Source organism: Trachymyrmex septentrionalis, unplaced genomic scaffold (genome assembly GCF_001594115.1).
Source record: "Trachymyrmex septentrionalis isolate Tsep2-gDNA-1 unplaced genomic scaffold, Tsep1.0 scaffold161, whole genome shotgun sequence".
Taxonomy (NCBI): domain Eukaryota; kingdom Metazoa; phylum Arthropoda; class Insecta; order Hymenoptera; family Formicidae; genus Trachymyrmex; species Trachymyrmex septentrionalis.
In genome coordinates this window covers 144,542-166,370 of record NW_017304770.1, presented here as the reverse complement: position 1 = coordinate 166,370, position 21,829 = coordinate 144,542, and the positions used below count along the sequence as shown (strand labels likewise).

Genomic DNA, 21,829 nt, shown 5'->3' with positions numbered 1-21,829 from the left:
TAAATTCTATAATATTCTAAGATTTCTTTTCTCATTTTATAATTTCTAAAAAAAATATTTTCAACTTTTTCAGATTTATAAAATTTTATCAGAAGTTATAGAATAAAAAAACTTTGAAATCTTATAATATTTTAAATTCACTTATATGAAGAATTTTAGAAAAGATATGTAGACTTTCAACAATTTTTACTAGTAATATGAAACATGGGCTATTCGAGCTGGGTATCTTTTGCTAATAACAAACAAAATCAATAACTAAAATCAAAAGTATAATTATTGAATTTTCACTAAAATGTTCTAAAAGTAGCGTAAACAGTTCTTGAATTTTTAATTTGTCCGCAGGCGATATGTACAGAGGCGAGGAAGGTGAAGAGGAACCAGAATGGGTAAAAAACGAAAAAGAACAGTTCTCCTTGTATAGAGACAAAAATGGGGATGGATTCTTGAACGCTGACGAAGTAATTAATCATTCTTTATATCATTTAATTGTTGAATAAAAATGTATACTAAAAATATTGAAAAGGATTACATTTTTGATAAATTAATTCGATAAAACTCTGATAAAGTCCGAATTTCAATCTAAAACAGGTAAAAACGTGGATTATTCCTGCGGAATTTGATCACGCTGAGGCGGAGTCAAGGCACTTGATCTATGAAGCGGACACAGATGCGGATCACAAACTAACGAAAAGCGAGATTTTGGAGAAATATGACATCTTTGTCGGATCACAGGCGACGGACTTCGGCGAGGCATTAGCGAGGCATGATGAATTTTAATGAGACGTAATCTCATAAGAAAGAAATCACTAACGAACAAATTACTTATAATACTGAAATCTACTTAAGATATAGTTTATCTAAGAAGAAGAATACCTATTTACTGTAATAAATAGATTTTATATATCGTGGTATTTACATAATTGATATCGTAGAGAGAAATGCATAAAATATGCTATATCTGCCAAAAATTGTAAATCTCGATTAGCTGTTGTTATAATAAATTTTTTATATTGTCATTGTATTAACTCTTCATTGTTTTCTCCATATACTTTGAGAAGCATTAACTCTTCTTATTGTTAGTCGCGTCAATCTAGTATATAAATAAGCACAAGTCAATTTTGACTAAATCCGTTCGAGAGAGAAGCGAAATGTAAAGAATATTAATAGCCAAAACAGAAGCTTACAAAGCGCAAATAATTCACAAAAAGCAAAGTTTTTACAAAACATTTTAAACATCAATACGGTTAATTATTTTTTATCATTCATTTTTACGTTCCCATGTTATCATGCTGTACATTGATAACGATTGTCATATCTAGGACACTGGCATTGTATGATCATGATCGATTTTATCAGATAAGTATCTCCAATATCCCAGCAACGTGAATAATATTCGCGATATCGTTGTGTGAATTAACTCTTAAATATGTAAAAATGGAAGAGGTGTATTTGGTTGTGCTTTTAACGATTTGCACATACGTATTAGGTAAGTATATTTATTTCTTTTTACAATATTATACGCCTCGATAATGTCTTATAAATGTCGCATGCTAAGAATACAAGTACCAAATAACAGCGCGTAGCTTTCCAGGCCGTTAATATTAGCTATATATACTTTCATTTAAGTTGAAGTAACCGATCAAAAATGTTTAAACTATCACTAGTTTTCGTTCGATATTCCGGTATAAGAATAGATCGCAAAAAACACCTATTCGCGTACATACATGCACATATAGAACATTAACACAGTTTGCATTGTACAACTGTTGTGTGTATATATATATGTATATAATTACGTACACATAGCATGTAAATTATATATAAAAATACAGAGGATAGATTTGACTTAGTCTGTATCACATTATGAATGAGAGAGATGATTCTTCGAGCTAGAATACATATATGAAGAAATCATAACACTTAATAAATAAATAAATAAAAAATATATATATATAAAGAAATGATGCTACAAAGCTACTTGATAATCTGATTTAATTTACATTCGGTTGATTTCATTTTGTTTCAATCGACGCTTCACAGTTTATCAACTGCTTTTAATATATATCTTCGTAGAATTTTTTACTTTTGTATTTCATATAGCGATCGAAGGACCACATTGTTTTCACTTCACGTGGCCAGGCCCTTCTCATGCAGAAGTTAACAAATTAGACTGTGAGGAACATAATGAGAATAATCCATTTACTCCTTGTATAGAGCCATTATTTTTTTGTAAGTGTATAACGTTCGTATTTATTTTCATAAGTTTGATTATTAAACAAGATTTGATCATATTTTTAGATGATAAAAAGCCAAATGTAACTAAACTATGGGATGATATTAAAGATAAAAACAATAATACAAAATACATACAACGAATGCAACCTGGTTACGTTTGCGTAAGCTATACATTTATGTACAATGGCGCAGGTAAATATACTTCATAATGACAACATAGAATTGATTTATCAGAACATTATTTATATAAATATAAATATAAACATAAATGTTATTTGCAGTTATGAACATCAGTTATTTCCATGGAAAAGTCACAGAAGATCAAGTTACACCGATCATATCAGGCTGTTATCTCAAATACGTATGTATAATAAACACTTCATAATTAATTTCGTTTTTCTTTACAATTATATTCAGTGTGAGCATTTGATGATAAAGTATAAGATATTATAATGATATTTTTTTAAATATGCTTTTAGACTGAAGGATATACTATCGAAGTTTGTGCCTGTAAATCTAAAAATGGCAATGTTATGCCCTGCAACTCAACAATAAGAAATAGATATTCAACACTAATTATTTTTGCAGTTGTAGTCATTTCGCTGTTTATGTATAAAATTTTCGATATTCCTTAATATTTTCGGCTTAATTTATTCCTTTTATATGAATAAAATTGTACAAATTATATTATTATATTTAATATATTTATTACAATTTATGTGCAACATTATCAATCAAGCGTATATATCTTTTTACAATTTTGTAGAACGCGCATGTATATTTAAATTATATACAGAGAAAAAAAAATCATGTAATATATAATGTAATTAAAAAATAAATATTCATATATATGGAATTATGAGGAAAAGATAAACTCTGAAATAACAATAACATATATAACAAAATTGACTAAAAATAATTCAATGTTATATTCAATTAAAATATAATACGTTTCTTCAGAAGAGAAATATTTCGTTTCACATATTCAAAGAATACTTGGACCTTAATATATACTACGTATGGAAGTATTACAAATTAGATTTTCGTACATCATCTTACATTTCAAAGAAATATCCATTATAATAAAGGATACGATAAAGTTACGTATGGCATTTCTAACTGTGTAAAAAATTAGGACTTATTCGCACATTTGAAGCAACGAATTAATTGTAACGTCTTTCTTGCCGTGATTGGCATCATATACCGATTTGATGACTTCCCTGTCAACATTCGGAAACATTTCTGCGATCTGTAAAATGTAAGCGTTACAATTATGTGTATAAAACAAAAAAAAAACATTAAACAAAATTAGAGTAGACGAAGCATATACTAAGTACCTGTTTCAACTCGACCTCAGCATTTGGCAAAGAACTTGGTGTAACCGTTGGTGTAACAATAGGCGGAGGTGCTGTATAAACATTGACCGGAGCGTATGGCATGCCGAACATAGTTGCAGAAGGAACCATCATTACCGAAGAACCCATGTATGGATGGTTAGTCTATTGCAAATATGTTCAAATGAAATAAAAAGATAAAACTTGAAAATAACCCTGATAAAAATTTATCTCAGAATTTTTCATATAATTTTTCAGAATTTCTAAATAATTTTATAATTTTCTCACATTTTTTATATGAATTAGAACACTTCTCAGAAAATCTAAATCTTTTCTCAGAATTTTTCATATATGTTAATTATAAAATATCATACAATTTTTAAGATATTTTGTAACTGTAATTTCTGATGAAATGTTACAAAATCTAAAAAATTTAAAAATATTTTTTTTTTAATCATGGGATAAAAAATCTCAGAATATTTTCAGAATTCACATGTATGAAAAATTCTGAGAGAAGATGTAAACTTTTCAAATATTTCTGAGTATTTCTGAATAATGTTCCAATTTGTATAAAAAATATAAGAAAAATTTTCAATAGAGAACACTCGAAAATAATATTACAAGTTATGCGCAATTGCATTTTGAATTTTAATGACTCTATTTATTTTATAATCATTTACTTGATATTATAAATACTGTATAACTTAGTGATAAATGACAAATATGTAACATATGCGAAAATAGTATAATCATTATTTTTACCGTGTAACTGAAAACTAAATTGATCATGCCCTCCTGATTATCTCCTTGCTTCCCACTGAGCATATACCAATCTTCGTGTGTTTCTCCCTTCTGAATGACCTGTGGTGGAATCTCTATATGACCCCACGCAATCAATTCATCCATCACGAAGGAACATTCATCGTAGATTTCTATATATATCTGGGTAACTCCAGATGGAAGATTACTGTAATAAAATCAATGTTGTAACATACATAGCACATTCATGCATGTGAGTAAACAAAGTATGCTTTCTCACCAGTGGATTACTTTGTTCCAATGTGGATTTTTTCCACCATTTGAATCTGTATGTGTCTCAAAAACCGAGTGTCCCACTCGTATCCTCGCGTAAGGATCCATCCTTGTCATTCCATAATTTTTCACTAATTTGGCCTGGAAAAAGAGATTTCTTATAACGCGAGATAGTACAAATTGTTAAGTTGTTGGTTTAATTTATTACAATATTTGAAATGTTTAATTTATAACAATATTAGAAATGTCAATCATACAAGAATACATGAGAATTACCTGAGAAATTGTTATGCTAAGTCTACCAATTCGTGGATCATGAGCCACTGACATACTCCGCATCTGTTGATGTAGGGCTAGGGCAGCTTGCTGATCTGCTGCCTCCTGCTGCAACTGTGCGTTACGCTCTTCTATTCTCAAGAAATTGTCTGGCAGTGGTCCCACAAAAACCTGAATATATTGGATTAGGATTCATTAATTTGACAACCTTTAATATAGCATCGTTAGATACATTAAATCACGTTGCTTTTTATATTTTTTGCTTTTAGAAATTTTCTCTTTTCAACATCTGAATATATATTTATTATTATCTCGTTTTAAATGCAAATATGTTTGGAAATTTCAAGCAATATGAATATACCTAATGTTATACATTTTAAATGAAATTCACACAAGAGAAAGGTTTCTGCTAGGTTGACTCATAGCAAAAATTATTAAGCATGTAAATTAGATGCTAAAATATCAACACATTGAGATGTATTCTGCTTTATTTACTGCGCAGGAAAATGAAATGCGGATTTATTTTGTTTGCCTAGATATATTCAAGAATGCAAGCAGCATCGTGAAATACTCATAAGGATTCCTCAATTATTTCCGTCTAACAAGTGACACAGCCTGTGACGTACATACCCGTTTTTTCCACTCCTCGTGTTGAGGCCTATCTGTGTCCATGGTGGAAGAAATTTAAAAAAAAAAAAGGATATTATATATATCCTCTAGAGGAAAGAATATCTCGATCGCGATCGACGCATACAGTTAAAATGCTTCCAAAGTCTATGCTTCGAAACTTGTCAGATACATCAAATCACACGAGCGTACATTGCACCGACTGTTTGCGACTGTTTACCGATCGACTGCTGATGCGCACGGAAGGAAACGAGATGCGATTGGTCATTGCTCGTGTCACAATTTTTATTTGAACTTCTTGCACCGTTCATCTTTCTTCCTTTTCTTTCAAACGTGAAGAGAAAAAGAGAAAAGATAAACGGTGCAAGAGATCAGTTCTCTTTAACTAAAATTCTTACATGGTTCATGTTTCTTCCTTTTCTCTCCACGTTGGAGAAAAAAAGAGAAAAGACAAATCGTGCAACAAGTTCAGTTATTAAAAAGAATAGGCCTATGAAGTTCAACAGAAAAGAACAGACCAATGCACTTGAGCAATAGTAAATCAGCCAATCAAATTCCTTTCCAGAATGTGTCGCAAAATATGAAATATATAAATAAATTAGTATATATTTTGACACAATTTAAATATTTTATTTAATAAATTAAATTGTTATGTTTACGCGGTCAATAGACATTATCGATAGAATTTACATATAATTTTCTTATTTATCCACAAGAAGGCATCTCATGTTATCTTTTTTATATATTAAAATAAAATCATAGTCTATACTAGCGATTTACACTTGTAATGTCGACATTTATTTAAACAAAGTTTTAAGTCTGATATAATCATCTCTAATATTACTACTTTTATTAAGTTAGTAAATCAATTCTGTTTTATCTCGATAATTTAATGGCTCAAATTTTTCCAATTTTCTTGTAAGTCAGTAATTAAAAGAATAAGAGTTAAGGAAATCGATTTATCACATAAGAATTTACAATGTATTTCAATATTTTTCAATTGATAAGATTTTCACAGCAAAGTATACTTTAATTATTAATGTAATTTTATTTTTTACATAAATAAAGTAGCTTTGAAGTAATAGACGAAATACATTGCAATATCAAAAGCAATTAGATCTTATATTTTAATAAAATTAGAATGAATGAACTGGTTTATCATCTCTATATATATTTTGTTATATATTTTTTATATATAATACATATATTTAATATACATATTTACTATATAGTGAATATATGTATACATTTACATATTTATGTACTTATACATTTACGTACCTAAATTTTTAAATAAAGATAGGATTTCACATGCTATATTTAATACTAAAAGAAATTTTTCATTTTTTAATTAAAAATTATTAAATACGATATAACAATATTACATTACAATGATATCAATAAATGTATAGAATAAAATAATACAATTTCGAACAAAATAAGATTTAAATGTAATTTTCGAGTTTAGTAGCGTGATCTCTTATAACGGAAAAAATATTTTATAGCGATTTCTTAGATCGTCTACAAAAATATAGAGCATGGACTGCGCCATTCATATCTAAACAGTATATAAAATGCGGTCCATCTCTTAAACCGCTTCTAGTTTCAATTAAAAATTTTTTTGTGATAAATACATTTTTTTATGATCTTTAGTGATTTTTTATGATTTTTATGATTTTTAGTATGATCAATTTAAAAAATTTGATTTTATAGTAATGACTTTTTATTATAGGAACACTTGAAAGTGGAATTGGAGAAACTTATTTAAATAAGATTTAATCAAATTTTTCTATGATGCACAGTTTTCTTTCAGTTCTTATAAACGCTGTGAGAGAAAATCTATAGTTTCTCGCTGATAAAAGTTGTTTGGAAAATTTGAAGATTGAAAGAGCGCTTACCATTGAAAAAGAAGGGTAAATATAATTTCTATTTAGTCTATCTAATCTCTACTAGTGTGTATATGACTGTGTTTTGCATGTTTTTTAACTAACTATTATTAGCTTTCTGTTTACTTGTCTCGAAATATTTATTCCTAACAAATAAATCCGTACAGAAAAAAAATTTACAAATTTTTCTATTATCTTTCAACTTCATATCATAAGAACATAGATAGATATATGCACAAATACAGTTTGTTATAAAAATCTCTCCCATTTTAAGTAATTTCACTTTCTTATTCGCAACTATTGTACCCATTATATCACTTTAATTATTCTGAGCTTGTGGCTTTGACCATTCCACGCTCAGAATTAGATGATCATAACCGTAACCATCCAGGGTGGCAATCGCTCTCGCTGCATCGACCCTGTGCTTGAAATGTACGTATGCAAAACCCTTGCACAGATTAGAAAGCTTCTCTTTGGCGAGAAACTGCTTTACTACGGAACCGAATGGTTTCACAAGCTCATCCAAATCTGCATCAGTGGTGCTTTGAGAGAGATTGGAAATACGTATAGCAGTCGTGTCGTCACGTCTCTGCATCTGCATCGAGTCACCGCGTTTGTTGCCGCCATCGCGCATACCGGGTGGCACGTACTTGCCACCCTGTGGTTTAAGTTCAGCTATTGCACCAGGTACTCCAGTATTAACGAGAGGTTTTTTGTCGTCTGGTACTTTTCCTAAAATATAGAATTTTAGCAATTATAATGGTACAAAAATAATATATATTTAATATATTCATTTATATAACTAAAATTTAAATTATTTATATAATTAAAATTTAAATAAAATTTTTATTTATATTTTAATAATCGTAAACTAGATTGTTGTAGCATTAATATTATTTCAGCCAGAGTTTAAACTAATATTTTTCATATAAGATATTATGAAATTTTATTTCGTATTTGTATCAATTGACTTCTGATAATAAACCTACCACCAGCAAGAACAGTGTCTTTGTATGGACACTTAGACGTCCAGTGATCGCCATTACAGTTACGGCACTTGACAACTCCCTTGTCGCCCATGCTTTTCAATTTGTCCAGCGAATCTTCCTCTACTTTGTTCTCTTCCTCTTTACTGGATATAAATTGCATAAAAACGTCCTCACCACCGACAGTGGTAGCTGGATTAGGTCCCGGTCTATCGTCAACAGAATCGCCGAACTTTGCCCAATTCTTACGCGCCGCAATCGTTTTCGACACTATACGTCGTTCTATCTTATAAGCACGGACAACTTTGACTTTTTTATTATCTTGATTGTATTTGTATTCTGTGAAAATTTTTAAACCATTCTCATAGACTTCTGAAGGCGGAGGTAATGCTCCTCCTTCTTCTTCAACTTCATCAGCCCAGCTAGACTTGACTTCATTTTGTGCAACTGGCATCTCTGCAAGTTGTATAACAATATTATGGAACATTTAAATATATATAAACACTAGTTTATGAAAGTATGTACACAGTATGTATAAACATTATGTTTCATAATATTAAGACAATTTATTCATAAAAATATTATACTTAAATATATTTTATTCTGTTTATTTATTATATTTGTAAAATTATAAAGTTTTTAAAATCCCTATTTCAAATATTTATAATTCCTAATTATACTTGTTTAATTCAAAATAGAAATATTATAATTTTATGTAATATGAAAAGATTTGAAAAATTAAAATACACATAACTATAAAATATACAAAATATAAATTTTATATATACATTCATATATACATTTATTGTGTGTGTGTGTGTGTGTGTGTGTGTGTGTGTGTGTGTGTGTGTGTAAATGTTAATGTATAATTTGTAAATTTTATAGTTAGTGTATTTTAATTTTTCAAATTATAATAAAATCAAGTACAATATATGAAATTATAAATAAAATTGTAAAATCTGATAGTAAGTTATAAATTGTTTTTAAAAGTAGAATAAATCTTAAAAATAAATGTTCAAGTTTGAAATTGGCCTTTTTTTTGGAAGATCAATTTTTTTTACAGACTCAAGAAAAAATGTTATATAAATGGACATATTTTATATATAATTGTATATAAAATAATATGTTAATTTTTTATATAATTATATATAATTTTATGTAATTACATATAATTATATACGTAACATTTGTTTCCCAGAACATTTTTTTATTCTTCCCAAGTTAATTAAAATTATAATTTAATAGAGAGATTAATTAAAAAACTTAACAAAATTCTCTAAATTTAACAATTCAGAAAATTCAAAGAATTAATAAAAACATTTTCATTATTAAATGTGTGATTGTATTAATATTCTTATATGACAGAAAAATTGCAATCAGAGCTGTTTACAAAAGATCTGTTTTCTGTAGCTAAAGTATATACTTTTGAGACTTAAAATGAGGTAGATATATGATTTTAAAATGTAAACCTAACCTATGCTATAAGATTCCGAGAAAATTGTACATTCACTTTATTTATTTGTCACTAATTTTCCTTAAGTGTGAGCCCGGTTAAATCGTCAAAAAGAATTGAAATAAAAAAGACACATATTATACTATAACTAGCACAATTAATTGCATATAAATTCGCATATAATACAACCAATTGCATATAAATTCGATGTGTTCGAAAAATACAAAGAGAAAGAAAATGCCGCATTAAAAGAAACAAAAAAAGAAACTCGTTTATCTTACCGTAGAAATTCGACAACTGGCAGCTAGACTGACGATCAGATCAGAGCACAGATCACACAATAAAACGTTCAAATAATTTACAATACTAAATATACACTTGGAAATCCGGAAAATCAAAATCAATCAAAATGGAGGAATCCGTCATGGAACGTGTTCCAGTTCCACTTGACACTCAAAACTCAAAATCGTTTCATCCTTGTTGTTTATTAAATGTTAAACAAGGATAAATAATGTTCGCGAGTGTGTGAACGCCGAATGGAATACACCTCTAATGTAAGAATATATTTACACCATGAAATATTATAAAAATATTTATTACAATACGAATATTTTACAATATTTATATTATGAAATCCTTTGCCTTCACTAATTTTTTCCTTCTTCAATCATTCCATTGTCACGTTCAAAACCCATCTAGTTATTTCGTACGTTTGTGACTAAATACCTAATAATAAGTATTGTCGATAATGCAGTATTCTGTACTCTATTACGTTTGTTTACGTCGATTAAGTTTATGTCATTTTCCTTGTCATCGTCGTGATAGATTTCCAAAAAATGGAATTTCATTTGTATAAACAGTAAATAATTTTTCGACATGCATCATGACATAACACGCCTGTCAAATCGCTATGAATAAAACATCAAATGTGCAGATACGCACGTACTTTCGGCTGACATAATTTTTAGTTTAAAAAAATGGCCCATGTCAATCAAGGTCAAGGAATCAGGGAGGCTGTGGACTTTTTAACGAAGTTTCATAATATTTCGAATAAACTGAAAAAGTAAGCCCTTAAAGCACTTTTTGTAATTGAAAGGTTCTATCAATGATGGTTTTCTGTCTTACGTTTTGATTTTTTAGACGATTTCTGAGGAAGCCGAACGTCGCAGAGGCATGCGATCAATTTAGTAAGTGTGTAATTTAATATATAATTAAATAAAAATTTAACATACATCTCTCAGAAGTCTCCCTACTGAAAAAAATCACGTCATACAGATGCATGATAAAATTATGTAATTAAAACATGTAAATCATGTAACGGTTTATTCCAAATCAGTTAAAATTATGTATTTTGAAAAGTCGCATGATGATATTTCTTTTTTCTTCTTTTTCTATTATTCAATTCTTTAAAATTTGATGATTATAAATGCCATGATGGATGAAATTATTTCTAATATCACGTGATTTTTCAAATTACATCGTTATAAAAAAATCATATGATTTGGAATAATCACATGTTTTAATTACATGATTTCATTATGTAACATTGCGATATAATTTTTTTAGTAGGACTGACTGACCAATTTTGTTTTTAAGTTTTTTTTTATTTTAATATTAGAGATATAATTATATATTTGTTTTTCTTTGCTCTATTTTTCATTTTATGGGATTGATAAATTTGACTTTTGAAAGGCTCGTATAATTATATGTAATGTAAAAATAATTTAATTCTGACTATTAAGAAAAGAAAACTATTAAATAGAATTGCTTAATTTTTTTTAGGTGCCTTAGCTACTGAATGTGAACAGAAGGAATTGTGGCAATATGCAGGCTTATGTTGGTTGGCAGCTGCTAGATGCCAAGGCACATTAGAAAATACCTCCTCGGAAATAAATCTTCTAGTAAAAGCGGGAAGGCAATTCCTTACAGCTGAGAAAAAAAATAACGACATAGAATGTCCCTCCATAGGCCAAGAGAACATACAGGTTTCTTATGCGATATGAATTTGCAATAAAAAAGAAAATAAAAGGAAAGGACTAAATATAATTCACATATGTTTCAGGCAGCTGTGAGTTGCTTCGGCCATTCAATGGCTAGATGTAGCAATCAACCAGGATTCAATACAATTTCTGCTGGTTTATCAGTTGAATTAGCATTAGCGTTGGGTCCAGGTCCTGCTGGTATCCAACAGTTGCGCAAAGCAATTGATATCTTTCCTACGTCAAAAGCTATCAATACGTTAGTGTCTTTTCATATAAGACAGGGTCAGTATTTGATCCGTTTTTATCTGTAATTTCATGAATAATCTCATGAATAATTAATATTTTACAATTATTTAATAGTGTTTCATATAATTTTATTCTCACAGGAGATTATGTAGCTGCGCTACAGATACTCAATGAATTTGTAGAATTTGTAGAAGCTTGTGTTGTGGCTGGTGCCAGAGGAAACTATAATGCTATCCTACATAGGTATTATCTTCTGAAGATATTGTAATAATAAATTGGGTGCTCATTTTTCATGTAGTGTTTACAGCGAATTCTGATTTATTTTAAAAAGTCAATTGTATTAGCTATGCAAAAAATTAATATTCTAAAAAAATCTACAAAGATGAATGAATGAAACAAAGACAATCAGTTATCAATTTATAAATAGAAAATTCTAAAGAAAGCTTTATTCTGTGATTAGTTTTATAATTATAATTATTCATAAAATTTGTTACTGTGTATTAAATTACAATATTATATTACACTTAATAATTAAAATTACATATAATAAAATTAATAACTAGGTGCGAAGTGACGCGAGTACTTTTACTGCTCATTCTTCAGCCGTCACCCCAAAGATTGACACCATCGCTTGCTCAGGTCCTCGAAAAGTATGCTTGGGCAGAAGAAAATGTAAACAACGGTACATATCAGGCTTCCAATTGTATAGAAATATTTAGTTTTTCCGTAATCATTCAAAATTATTAGATCAATTGCTTTTTACAGGTCTTAATATGAGCGAGGATGAATTATTATTGCTACAATCCTTGGTATTAGCGTGCCAGTCTCATGATCATCAAGCAGTCTTGGAACTCGAAAGCGAATTATATCCTTACTTTGATACAGAGCAAAAGGAATTGTTGCATAAATTGATACAAGTAGTATCAACGCAGTAAATATAAAATAATGCTACGAATTATGCGCACAATATTTTTCTCCTGATTATCATTTACCAGGGACATTTTTCACGACTTTATGTCGCGTCGCGTGATCCACCGAAATCGAAAACCAGGGCACATTCCTTGAGGGACGAATAAGGGATGCCCTTCGGCCAGTTGTTTTTCTCTCATTTCGTGCGATTACGTTATTAGTCGCCTCGAAACAGGTTCCTACGGTTAACGGCTAAACTGTTTCTCAATCGAGACGCCAAAGATGAGCAACGTGCTTTTATTAATTCAGTACGATTGTGTTGTAAGCGATGCAGTCGACGAAAGACAGTAGTGAGTTTGTCTCGCTTTTCGCGTTGATCTCAATCGTGGTAGCAAGAGTGCGACATGAGATGTGAAAGGAGAAGGAGGAGGAGAAGGAACTCTTTAGATGAGGATCGTAGAACGGGCGGTTGGAGTAGAACAAGACGAGGCTTGCAGGAAGGGCACAGTGTGCCGATATGGCATCGTGAAGGAGGGGATGTCTCGCGCGTCCCACGATACAGTACCTTCGCTCTTCTGCAGTTACTATTCAAGGCAGAGTCGCAGTTAGTGTCAGTCATCGCGCGAAAGTGCCTCGCAGTCCTTCGGATCGAAATTGATTGCGTCCTTCATTGAATTCTATCTAGCACTTAGTCTTAATCTAAGGTAACGATCTCTTCATTCCTCCATACGATATTAAGTCTTGTAACAAAAGCGAATTACATATATCGCAATTAAAAATTCTTTGGGATGATAAAGAATCCCAACACAATGCGTCAGCTAAGTCAGCTTTATTCTAATTCTAAACTAGAATGACAGGAAATCTCTTCGAGCGAGAACAATCTCTCGCAATCTGATGAGAAAAATCGGCTCTCAAGGACGCCGATTAATTTCTCTGAAAGGCCAAGGTTCGTAGAAAGAGATTCTTAAGTATTCAACTCGCGTTGCAAGTACACGTTCAATCGGTGATGATTAATGAGACATGAGTAAATTAAGATATCTTGGCTTATTTACGATCAATTTCCCTTGAAAAATTACCTATAAATTTATTTAAATATAGTAGGCCTTACAATCTATATAAAAAAAAACACTACACAAATATCTGTTTGGGAATATGTATTAGAAATACACTTCTATAGACCGAATGAGTGTCGAGCAACAGTGCGATTTCGAATACCGTTAAGTATGACTTCACCCGAGTTAGGCTTCGAGCTTAATGAATTGGAAAAATTCTTGAACATATACGCATTACGAATGTTTTTGAATTTATACGCTCATGATTATATACATTTTATATATAATCATGTTTTGATTTTAGATATATAATTATTTGAAATGTTTAAAGTTTAACTATTTAAAAGTTAACTTCTAAATTAAATTTTAATTTTTAATTAATTTATATTAATTTTATTGTTACATTAATTTTATATAAATATTTTTTTATACTTCATACGTGCGTTCCTTTTTTTTAACTTCGTCGAAGTGCAAATATACCGCGTTCCCACTGCAGTGATTTACCATGTGTTTCGGCAACCTTGAACTCTGTTTGCTCACTTGAACGAAGGTGAATGTCCTAAGCACCTGCACACTTCAAACGTACGTCCGTATGAATAAAAATCTGATTCGCATGCATCTAGAGTTTAAATTGAGTTTGTCTCGACAGATTTTCGAATTAATAAACGAGTAAGCAAGCATAGATATTGTGACTTAACAATTGGTTGTATAAATGTTCTTATAATAAAATCTTACTATTACAAGAACAAAATTTCGGTTCTTAGATAAAAGAGATGCATTGTTTCTTACAACACAAACCTTTAAATTAAATTCGTTATATTTTACAAATAATAATATTATTTTAATTAAAAATATCAATATTTTTTCGTATAATGTTTGAAGAAGTTTCGACGAATGTAAATTAAAAATTGAATTCCTAGTCAGGAAGATGACGGGAGTCTGGAGGACCATTTTCGTAACCGGAGGCGCTGGTTACATCGGCAGTCATTGTATCGTCGAGCTCCTAGAGTGCGGCTACGATGTGGTGGCTATAGACAACTTTGCAAACAGCGTAACAGAAACCGACGGCGAGTCCGCGGCACTCAAAAGAGTTGAGCAAATAACAAAGAAAAAAGTTACGTTTTATAACTGCGATTTACTCGACAGAGAGAAGCTCGAGACCGTCTTTAACCAGGTATTACGTTCTCTAATTATATTATATATTATACATTCCATTTATAATGACTACTCCATTGTAATTATATGACGTAAAGTTGAAAAGAGTCAGAGAACCGTTTGTTTTTCTGGACACATGAAGAGTAATTTGTAACTTTCAGCACAAAATAGATTGCGTGATACATTTCGCGGCTATTAAAGCTGTCGGCGAATCGATGCAAGTTCCGCTTCATTATTATCGTAATAATATCATAGGAGCTATTAATCTGCTTGAGGTAAGAAGATTATATTACTCGCGTGCGCTGCTCGAATCACTTCTACAATTCGACGCGTCATTTCTTTTTCTTTTACAGGTGATGAAAGCAGCTGGCTGTTTTCAGCTTGTATTCAGTAGTTCTTGTACGGTATATGGCGAGCCTACAGAATTACCCATCACGGAAGAACATGAAACCGGTAATATTACCAATGTCTATGGACGAACAAAATATTTTATTGAAGAGATGCTTAAGGATATATCCAGAGCTGAAAAGGTTCGAAGATATAAGAAAATCTCGAATTTATATGAAATTATATCAATTTCATAAGATTAACAATTGAAATTTTATGTAAAAATAATATATTCATTATTTTTACTCATATATAAATTTATTCTAAATTATAAGAATAAATTTTTTACTTTTAGTTTTTTCTTTTAGGAAAAGTAATCATGTTATTAACATTCTAGTTAATGCGTACTATTTAATTTTTTATTAAGAATTTCTTTCATTCAACAGAGTTGGAATATTATATCTTTACGATATTTCAATCCGGTGGGTGCTCACCGATCAGGATTGATCGGAGAAGATCCGACAAAGCCATTTACAAATCTGATGCCGTATATTGCTCAAGTCGCTTTGAGGCACAAGCCAGAATTAGTCATATTCGGTGGTGATTATTCTACAAACGACGGTACAGGTATAGAAATGATAATGTTAATATCAAACGATAAATTCATCGAACGTTTTATTTAGATCACTGGTTCTATACTCACGATTTATACTTTTTCAGGTGTCCGTGATTACATTCATGTTATGGATTTGGCAGCCGGCCACGTGGCGGCATTAAATGCTTTGCACAAACAGCACCTTAGGCTAAAGATTTACAACTTAGGCACTGGCAATGGCGTAACTGTGTTGGAATTAATAAAAACGTTTGAGAAAGTCACTGGTACTACCGTGCCGTATGTTATAAAGGAGAGAAGAGAGGGCGACATCGTATCCATGTACGCTAATACAGATTTGGCGAAAAAAGAATTAGGCTGGACAGCAAAGTACAACGTTGAGCAAATGTGTAAGTAATATATTTCGGCTTGAACGCGAGTTTGAATAATCTCAAATAATCATGTTTAACGATAAAATGTTGAATACAGGTCAGGACTTCTGGACGTGGCAATCGATGAATCCACATGGTTATCGAATTTCATTAAAAAATGGAACTACTGAACACTTGAATAATACATCGTAACAACAAATTGTATCGAGAAAATTTTGCAAATAATTTATAATAAAGGATCGATACGCGTTGTCTCATAATTTACGTATTTGTAATGATCTATAGATTTATCTTACATTTTATAATTCTTCTTTACTCTCGTTTTCGTTTCTTACTTTGTCGACATTACTTTCATCTTTCTTACATTCATCCAGAATTTCATAGAGCGACAAATGTTGAAACTTCAAAATTTCTAGACCCCAACTTGTCCAACCAGGTAATAAGTATCTTGCAAAAATTTCTAGACATTTTGGTTCGTCCGGCAGATATTCCTTTATAATTTCTAAGGACGTGAACAAATTAATAAATTTTATCGTAATATATCAAATATTTTGTGGAATGTATCTCATATTTAAATGTTATATTCACACCTGTGAGTGGTGGTTTGTGTGAATGTACCGCACTAGGTACACTTATCATCAATCTGCTATCAGGGATATTTACTTTGTAATCTTTTTCCAGTGCAGACCCTAATATCAGTAATTCATAAGGTTGCTTTCCAGGTGCTGAGTTAAAATTACATATTGTGTCACCTGCTTGTGTCACCTATAATAGCAGTTATTATTTGATACTTATCACATTTATTTTCGACTTTATTAAGATATTACTTACCTTGAGCCAATACCACTTAGCTCTATAAGTAATACCCCAAGATGGAAACATTTCGTTAAAAATACTATTCAAATGGTTGGATGAATTAGTGCACCATACAGCTACAATACCGTTTGAATGTAATAGTTTTCTTATTGGTATCTTGATCAATTCCTCATTGTACATCATTTTGTAACTGTAAAGATATATAATCATGTCTCCCTAAATCTTCTCTATCTTATGCAACATAGAAACATGTTGGAATAAGACAATTTATTTATGTACATTTGACTCATTTTGGAGACACAAAACTATTTTTATTTAAATTTAGAACATGTTAAACTTATAGACTTATATTTTCTCTAAACATATTAAGATTTCGTTTAATTATGTAAATAATGTTAGATTACCAGGCTTCTGCATATTTCATCTTTTTCCTTCTGATTGATTTATTCCACCAGGGTGGATCTAGCAATATAAAATCATATTGGTTGCTCAGTTCCATTTTTTTTTCTATATCTCTTACATCATAGCAATAAAATGTACATTTTTTGGGGAATACATATTTTTTATTATGAGCCACAGATACAATAGCGTCATCAGTATCATTGGATCCATAGAGGTTCTCATTTTTGAGAGAGTAAGTATCCTGATAAAATTTCATGGATGCCAAACGTGCTACTTCATTGTTATCAAGAAAGTTATTCTGACAAAAAAGTCCTTTGTCTCTTGCAGCAGACATCATTGCAATAAATGCTTGTTTAACACGATCGACCTGTTGTATGAAAATGATTTTGAAATGAATACTACAGGAAATAAAATGTAATTCTTATTCATTAATATTTTAAAAGTCATATTTTAAAACATGAATTGAATATTAAATTTCTGAACCTACTTCCTCCAAGTCTTTTTTTGGCAATTGCTGTGAACGCTTCCTCTTTTTTCTATTGTGTATTATAGCACTATTCTGGGACTCCTGGACGGTCTGAACTATTTGATTTGGCCTCAAATATTGAGAATTGATCTCGAATATCATTTTGTTGAAGCCTAAAGCGCAAAATCCATCTTCGTTTTGGACTTTCTTGTATATCTCATTGAGATACTCCAAGTGAGAGATAATCCAGCCTTCTTCACTGATATGAAGAAGACTCATATTTGGCCTCAGAGATCACAGGAAGGCTATGCTCGACATTCAAATCTACTATTGTATCAATCTGTTTAAATCTGTACGTAAATCATCAATCCAGTTAGAATGAAATATGTGATTATAAATACACATATATACACATATGTTTGATGTTGTAAATATGAATATATGCATATTTCACTTTTCAATTCTCATGTATGTACAAACGATATATTGCGAATATATATTGCGAAGATATATTGCGTATGCGTCAGATCCGCTAGATTGATTCAAAAAGCCTGTACTGCCTGTAATGCGCAATTTGCATGCAAATTCAATTCTTTGACATTACTGCATATTACTGGTCGCTATAACAATCGCCATTTGCCGGCATCACTTGCTTCTTATCACACTTTTCTGGCGAAAAAAATTTCGCGCATGCGTGATGGCGCGAATCTGCGCAACTTTCACTTACACATAGACCGTTCCAACAGGCTCGTATCTAAAATCAAAAGGCAGGGGTGCATTTTGGGGCGCCATAATCACATTTTATGCTCCTTTCTACTAATGTGTAGATTAACTATCTTGGTTTAATTTAATTTTCATCTTTCTTTATTCATGAAAATGAGAAAAAGATAAAGAGTAAATTAAACCGAGATTAAATTTAATCTACATTGATAGAAATGAACGTATTATAGTGACAAGCGATTAAATTAATAGGCGACTAACTTAGACAGGATTGCATATTGTACAATTTTTAATTATATAATTTGTTATCGCTGATTTAATTCTTCTTTCCATTAAACAAAGAAAAATTAATTATTCCGTTTAGATGAACAAAACGGCACAAAGATTGATATCTGATAAATTAAAATAATCGCTAATTAAGCTAATTCAATCGAAGTTTGATCAAAACTTCGGACGCTGTTCTTTTTCTATGGATACTTTTCCCATCTGAGTGTCACTTAGATATCATTTTATTCTCATTGTTCACCGGACATTCATTAAACAAAAATAAAATAACAGTAATGATTCTGAGGAATACCTCGAGTGGGAATCTCTGAATACGCCCAACAATGGGTGCCATTTATTTCGCGAGCCTAAATACGCCACTGAAAGTTCTCCCACCCTCCCTGTTTCCTGATTTGTTACAGTTCGATACAAACGACGACGGATATAGTTGAAGATAGTTAAGAGTTGATGGACGCGTGCTTCTTAACGAAGCAACAGTGATATACTTTTGTTTTATCGTGAAATTACACATTCCACGACACTATGGTCTTACTAGGCGAAGTGTTTCCAGACTTCACAGCGGATACCCAGATGGGCACGATCAGATTTCACGAATGGCTGGGCGATTCGTAAGGCATTCTGTAATATTTGTAACCTAGACAGACACTCTGTCGTCATGTGATCCTGTAGAATAGTGTAGAAAAGAAACTTAATTATTGGCGATATGCGTTACGAACTGAAATATTCATAAATACGATCGAAATGTTGTAAATACAAGTACTTGAGACATTACTACTTTGTTCATTTGTTGTGCTTTATCACATGACGTGAAATGTATTTAATTTATGTATATAATGTGTATTAAAATGTACACACATATATATGATATTTTACATTTGTTTACAATAAATTTATGATGTATGCATAATTATTAAATTACACGATTTTCAGTTCAGTTTATTCATAATTCAGTTTGTATAAAATACTTGTCTGAAATATACAGGTGGGGTATCTTATTTTCACATCCAAATGACTTCACACCAGTCTGCACAACCGAGTTGGCACGAGTTGTAAAACTAATGCCTGAATTCAAGAGATTGAGTGTGAAAGTGATAGCATTATCCTGTAATTCAGTCGACTCCCATCGTAAATGGATAGAGGTTTGCTCGCAGCGAATTCAGTCACTTGCATTACACTAGATTAGTACATACTAAAAGCCGCTAGATGTGAAATTGATAAAGTAATGTTAAATGTAAGAGAACATACAAATATCTTAAATGATTAAATATCCAACAATGATATTGTCATGTTATTTAGTAGAATATATATGTATTTTATTATCAAAATTGATTATACTGACACTACATTTAAATGCTTTATAAAAAGCAGCTTTTAAAACTAATCCAGTGTAGTCAACATAAGTTCTTTTAAATAAATGCATTTGATCTAGGATGTTTTCCAACAAGAACTAGATGATACAGTGTAAGATATTGAATCATTACATCTCTGCTGTTTGCTAATGTGAAAGATAAAGTAATTATCACTGTATTACACTACTTCTCTTGCTGGAAAGCACTAATAACTTCACTTTGATAAAATTTAATATCAGATTTAATAAGTTTCTCTCATATATTTATATCAGTATTATTAAATAAAACGTTATTCTAGGATATAAAGAGTTACGGTGAGGTAACGGGCGAAGAGTTTCCATATCCGATAATAGAAGATCAAGCCAGAAAGCTAGCCACATTATTGGGAATGTTGGATCCCGCCGAGGTCGATAGTCAGACTGGATTACCCATGTCAGCACGAGCTGTGTTTATAATTGACCCAGCCAAAAAGATGCGATTGTCAATTTTATACCCAGCCACTACCGGTCGTAATTTCGAGTGAGAAACGTTTCACATTTCGTTAAATATCATTATTTATTGCTTGTATAAATATAAGATCACTAAAATTTCGTATTTTGCATTGCAGCGAAATAATAAGGATAATTGAATCCCTTCAGCTCACGCAAAAGTACAAAGTAGCGACTCCTGTAGATTGGAAAGTAGGTTCAGGTTTGAGAAAATAAAATTTCACTTAGATTTTCAAGTGATAATTTTTCCGCTGTTTATAATTAAATATCGAGAAAACATATCATTGATGATTTAACACGTTAATTTTTACATATATTTTATACGACATTTTAGAAAGGAGACGACGTAATGATTGATCCGAGTGTATCAGACAGTGAAGCCAAATCTTCCTATAACAATATCAAAACTGTGATGTTACCTTCTGGTAAAACATATATGCGTATTGTGCCACAACCTCTAGATGCATAAAAAAAATTCGATGTACAGAAAGATTCTAATAAAATTCAAGCTGCACAAATCACATAACGATTTTGTTTGCATAAAATATATATTATTTTATAAAATCAATCATTCAACGTTTTTCTTTATCATTTTTAATTATTTAAATAAAGACACCTATTCCATGTCTTTATTTAAATAATTTTCTCTATCTATCCTAAAATTATTTAATAGATAATTTAAGCCTAATTTAATCTTTTTTTTTTTTCATGTAAATATAAAATAAGAGATTCGAATCCTTGGTATTTGCAAACAACGAAAGAAGCTGTTTATTGTTTCACCTAATGTAATTAAAAGTACACTGCGTTATATACATTTCC

At 30.7% G+C, this 21,829-nt stretch overlaps 8 protein-coding genes across 8 annotated transcripts in view; 5 read left to right on the top strand and 3 right to left on the bottom strand.

The window, feature by feature from the left end:
* Positions 1-922, top strand: part of LOC108746215 (calumenin-B) — a 2,617-nt gene extending 1,695 nt beyond the window's left edge. The window contains exons 3-4 of the mRNA XM_018482846.1: positions 343-458; positions 589-922. Of these exons, the coding sequence (XP_018338348.1) occupies positions 343-458; positions 589-777 (305 nt within the window). The 3' untranslated portion in view covers positions 778-922. The remainder of the gene's footprint in view (positions 1-342; positions 459-588) is intronic.
* Positions 923-1,378: 456 nt separating this feature from the next.
* Positions 1,379-2,905, top strand: LOC108746229. Its single transcript, XM_018482865.1, has 5 exons — positions 1,379-1,486; positions 2,101-2,229; positions 2,299-2,427; positions 2,517-2,596; positions 2,715-2,905. The coding sequence occupies exons 1-5, from the start codon at positions 1,435-1,437 to the stop codon at positions 2,868-2,870; spliced, it is 546 nt and encodes a 181-aa protein (XP_018338367.1). The 5' UTR covers positions 1,379-1,434; the 3' UTR covers positions 2,871-2,905.
* Positions 2,906-3,236: 331 nt separating this feature from the next.
* LOC108746225 (toll-interacting protein-like) lies at positions 3,237-5,752 on the bottom strand. Its single transcript, XM_018482860.1, has 6 exons — positions 5,508-5,752; positions 4,878-5,048; positions 4,609-4,742; positions 4,332-4,536; positions 3,573-3,734; positions 3,237-3,484 (listed from the first exon to the last, which is right to left on the bottom strand). Exons 1-6 carry the CDS (start codon positions 5,547-5,549, stop codon positions 3,374-3,376), a joined length of 825 nt encoding a protein of 274 aa, XP_018338362.1. The 5' UTR covers positions 5,550-5,752; the 3' UTR covers positions 3,237-3,373.
* A 1,574-nt stretch (positions 5,753-7,326) lies between these two features.
* Positions 7,327-10,268, bottom strand: LOC108746223 (eukaryotic translation initiation factor 3 subunit G-like). The gene is made up of 3 exons (XM_018482859.1): positions 10,111-10,268; positions 8,380-8,832; positions 7,327-8,122 (listed from the first exon to the last, which is right to left on the bottom strand). The coding sequence occupies exons 2-3, from the start codon at positions 8,828-8,830 to the stop codon at positions 7,710-7,712; spliced, it is 864 nt and encodes a 287-aa protein (XP_018338361.1). The 5' UTR covers positions 8,831-8,832; positions 10,111-10,268; the 3' UTR covers positions 7,327-7,709.
* Positions 10,269-10,585: 317 nt separating this feature from the next.
* On the top strand, positions 10,586-13,667 carry LOC108746263 (factor VIII intron 22 protein-like). The gene is made up of 7 exons (XM_018482915.1): positions 10,586-10,892; positions 10,970-11,016; positions 11,612-11,814; positions 11,892-12,093; positions 12,198-12,300; positions 12,621-12,739; positions 12,823-13,667. Exons 1-7 carry the CDS (start codon positions 10,807-10,809, stop codon positions 12,990-12,992), a joined length of 930 nt encoding a protein of 309 aa, XP_018338417.1. The 5' UTR covers positions 10,586-10,806; the 3' UTR covers positions 12,993-13,667.
* An 18-nt stretch (positions 13,668-13,685) lies between these two features.
* LOC108746260 (UDP-glucose 4-epimerase-like) lies at positions 13,686-16,758 on the top strand. Its single transcript, XM_018482913.1, is given in 8 exon segments — positions 13,686-13,817; positions 13,819-13,912; positions 14,939-15,192; positions 15,335-15,448; positions 15,527-15,703; positions 15,947-16,127; positions 16,221-16,502; positions 16,582-16,758. Coding segments are annotated over 8 exon segments (1,260 nt in total). The 5' UTR covers positions 13,686-13,754; the 3' UTR covers positions 16,677-16,758.
* LOC108746262 (methyltransferase-like protein 4) lies at positions 16,265-18,715 on the bottom strand. Its single transcript, XM_018482914.1, has 6 exons — positions 18,190-18,715; positions 17,705-18,069; positions 17,316-17,490; positions 17,075-17,249; positions 16,781-16,986; positions 16,265-16,340 (listed from the first exon to the last, which is right to left on the bottom strand). Exons 1-5 carry the CDS (start codon positions 18,445-18,447, stop codon positions 16,784-16,786), a joined length of 1,176 nt encoding a protein of 391 aa, XP_018338416.1. The 5' UTR covers positions 18,448-18,715; the 3' UTR covers positions 16,265-16,340; positions 16,781-16,783.
* Positions 18,716-19,566: 851 nt separating this feature from the next.
* On the top strand, positions 19,567-21,553 carry LOC108746219 (peroxiredoxin-6). The gene is made up of 5 exons (XM_018482852.1): positions 19,567-19,781; positions 20,156-20,312; positions 20,821-21,041; positions 21,130-21,202; positions 21,345-21,553. Exons 1-5 carry the CDS (start codon positions 19,696-19,698, stop codon positions 21,477-21,479), a joined length of 672 nt encoding a protein of 223 aa, XP_018338354.1. The 5' UTR covers positions 19,567-19,695; the 3' UTR covers positions 21,480-21,553.
* Positions 21,554-21,829: the final 276 nt, after the last annotated feature.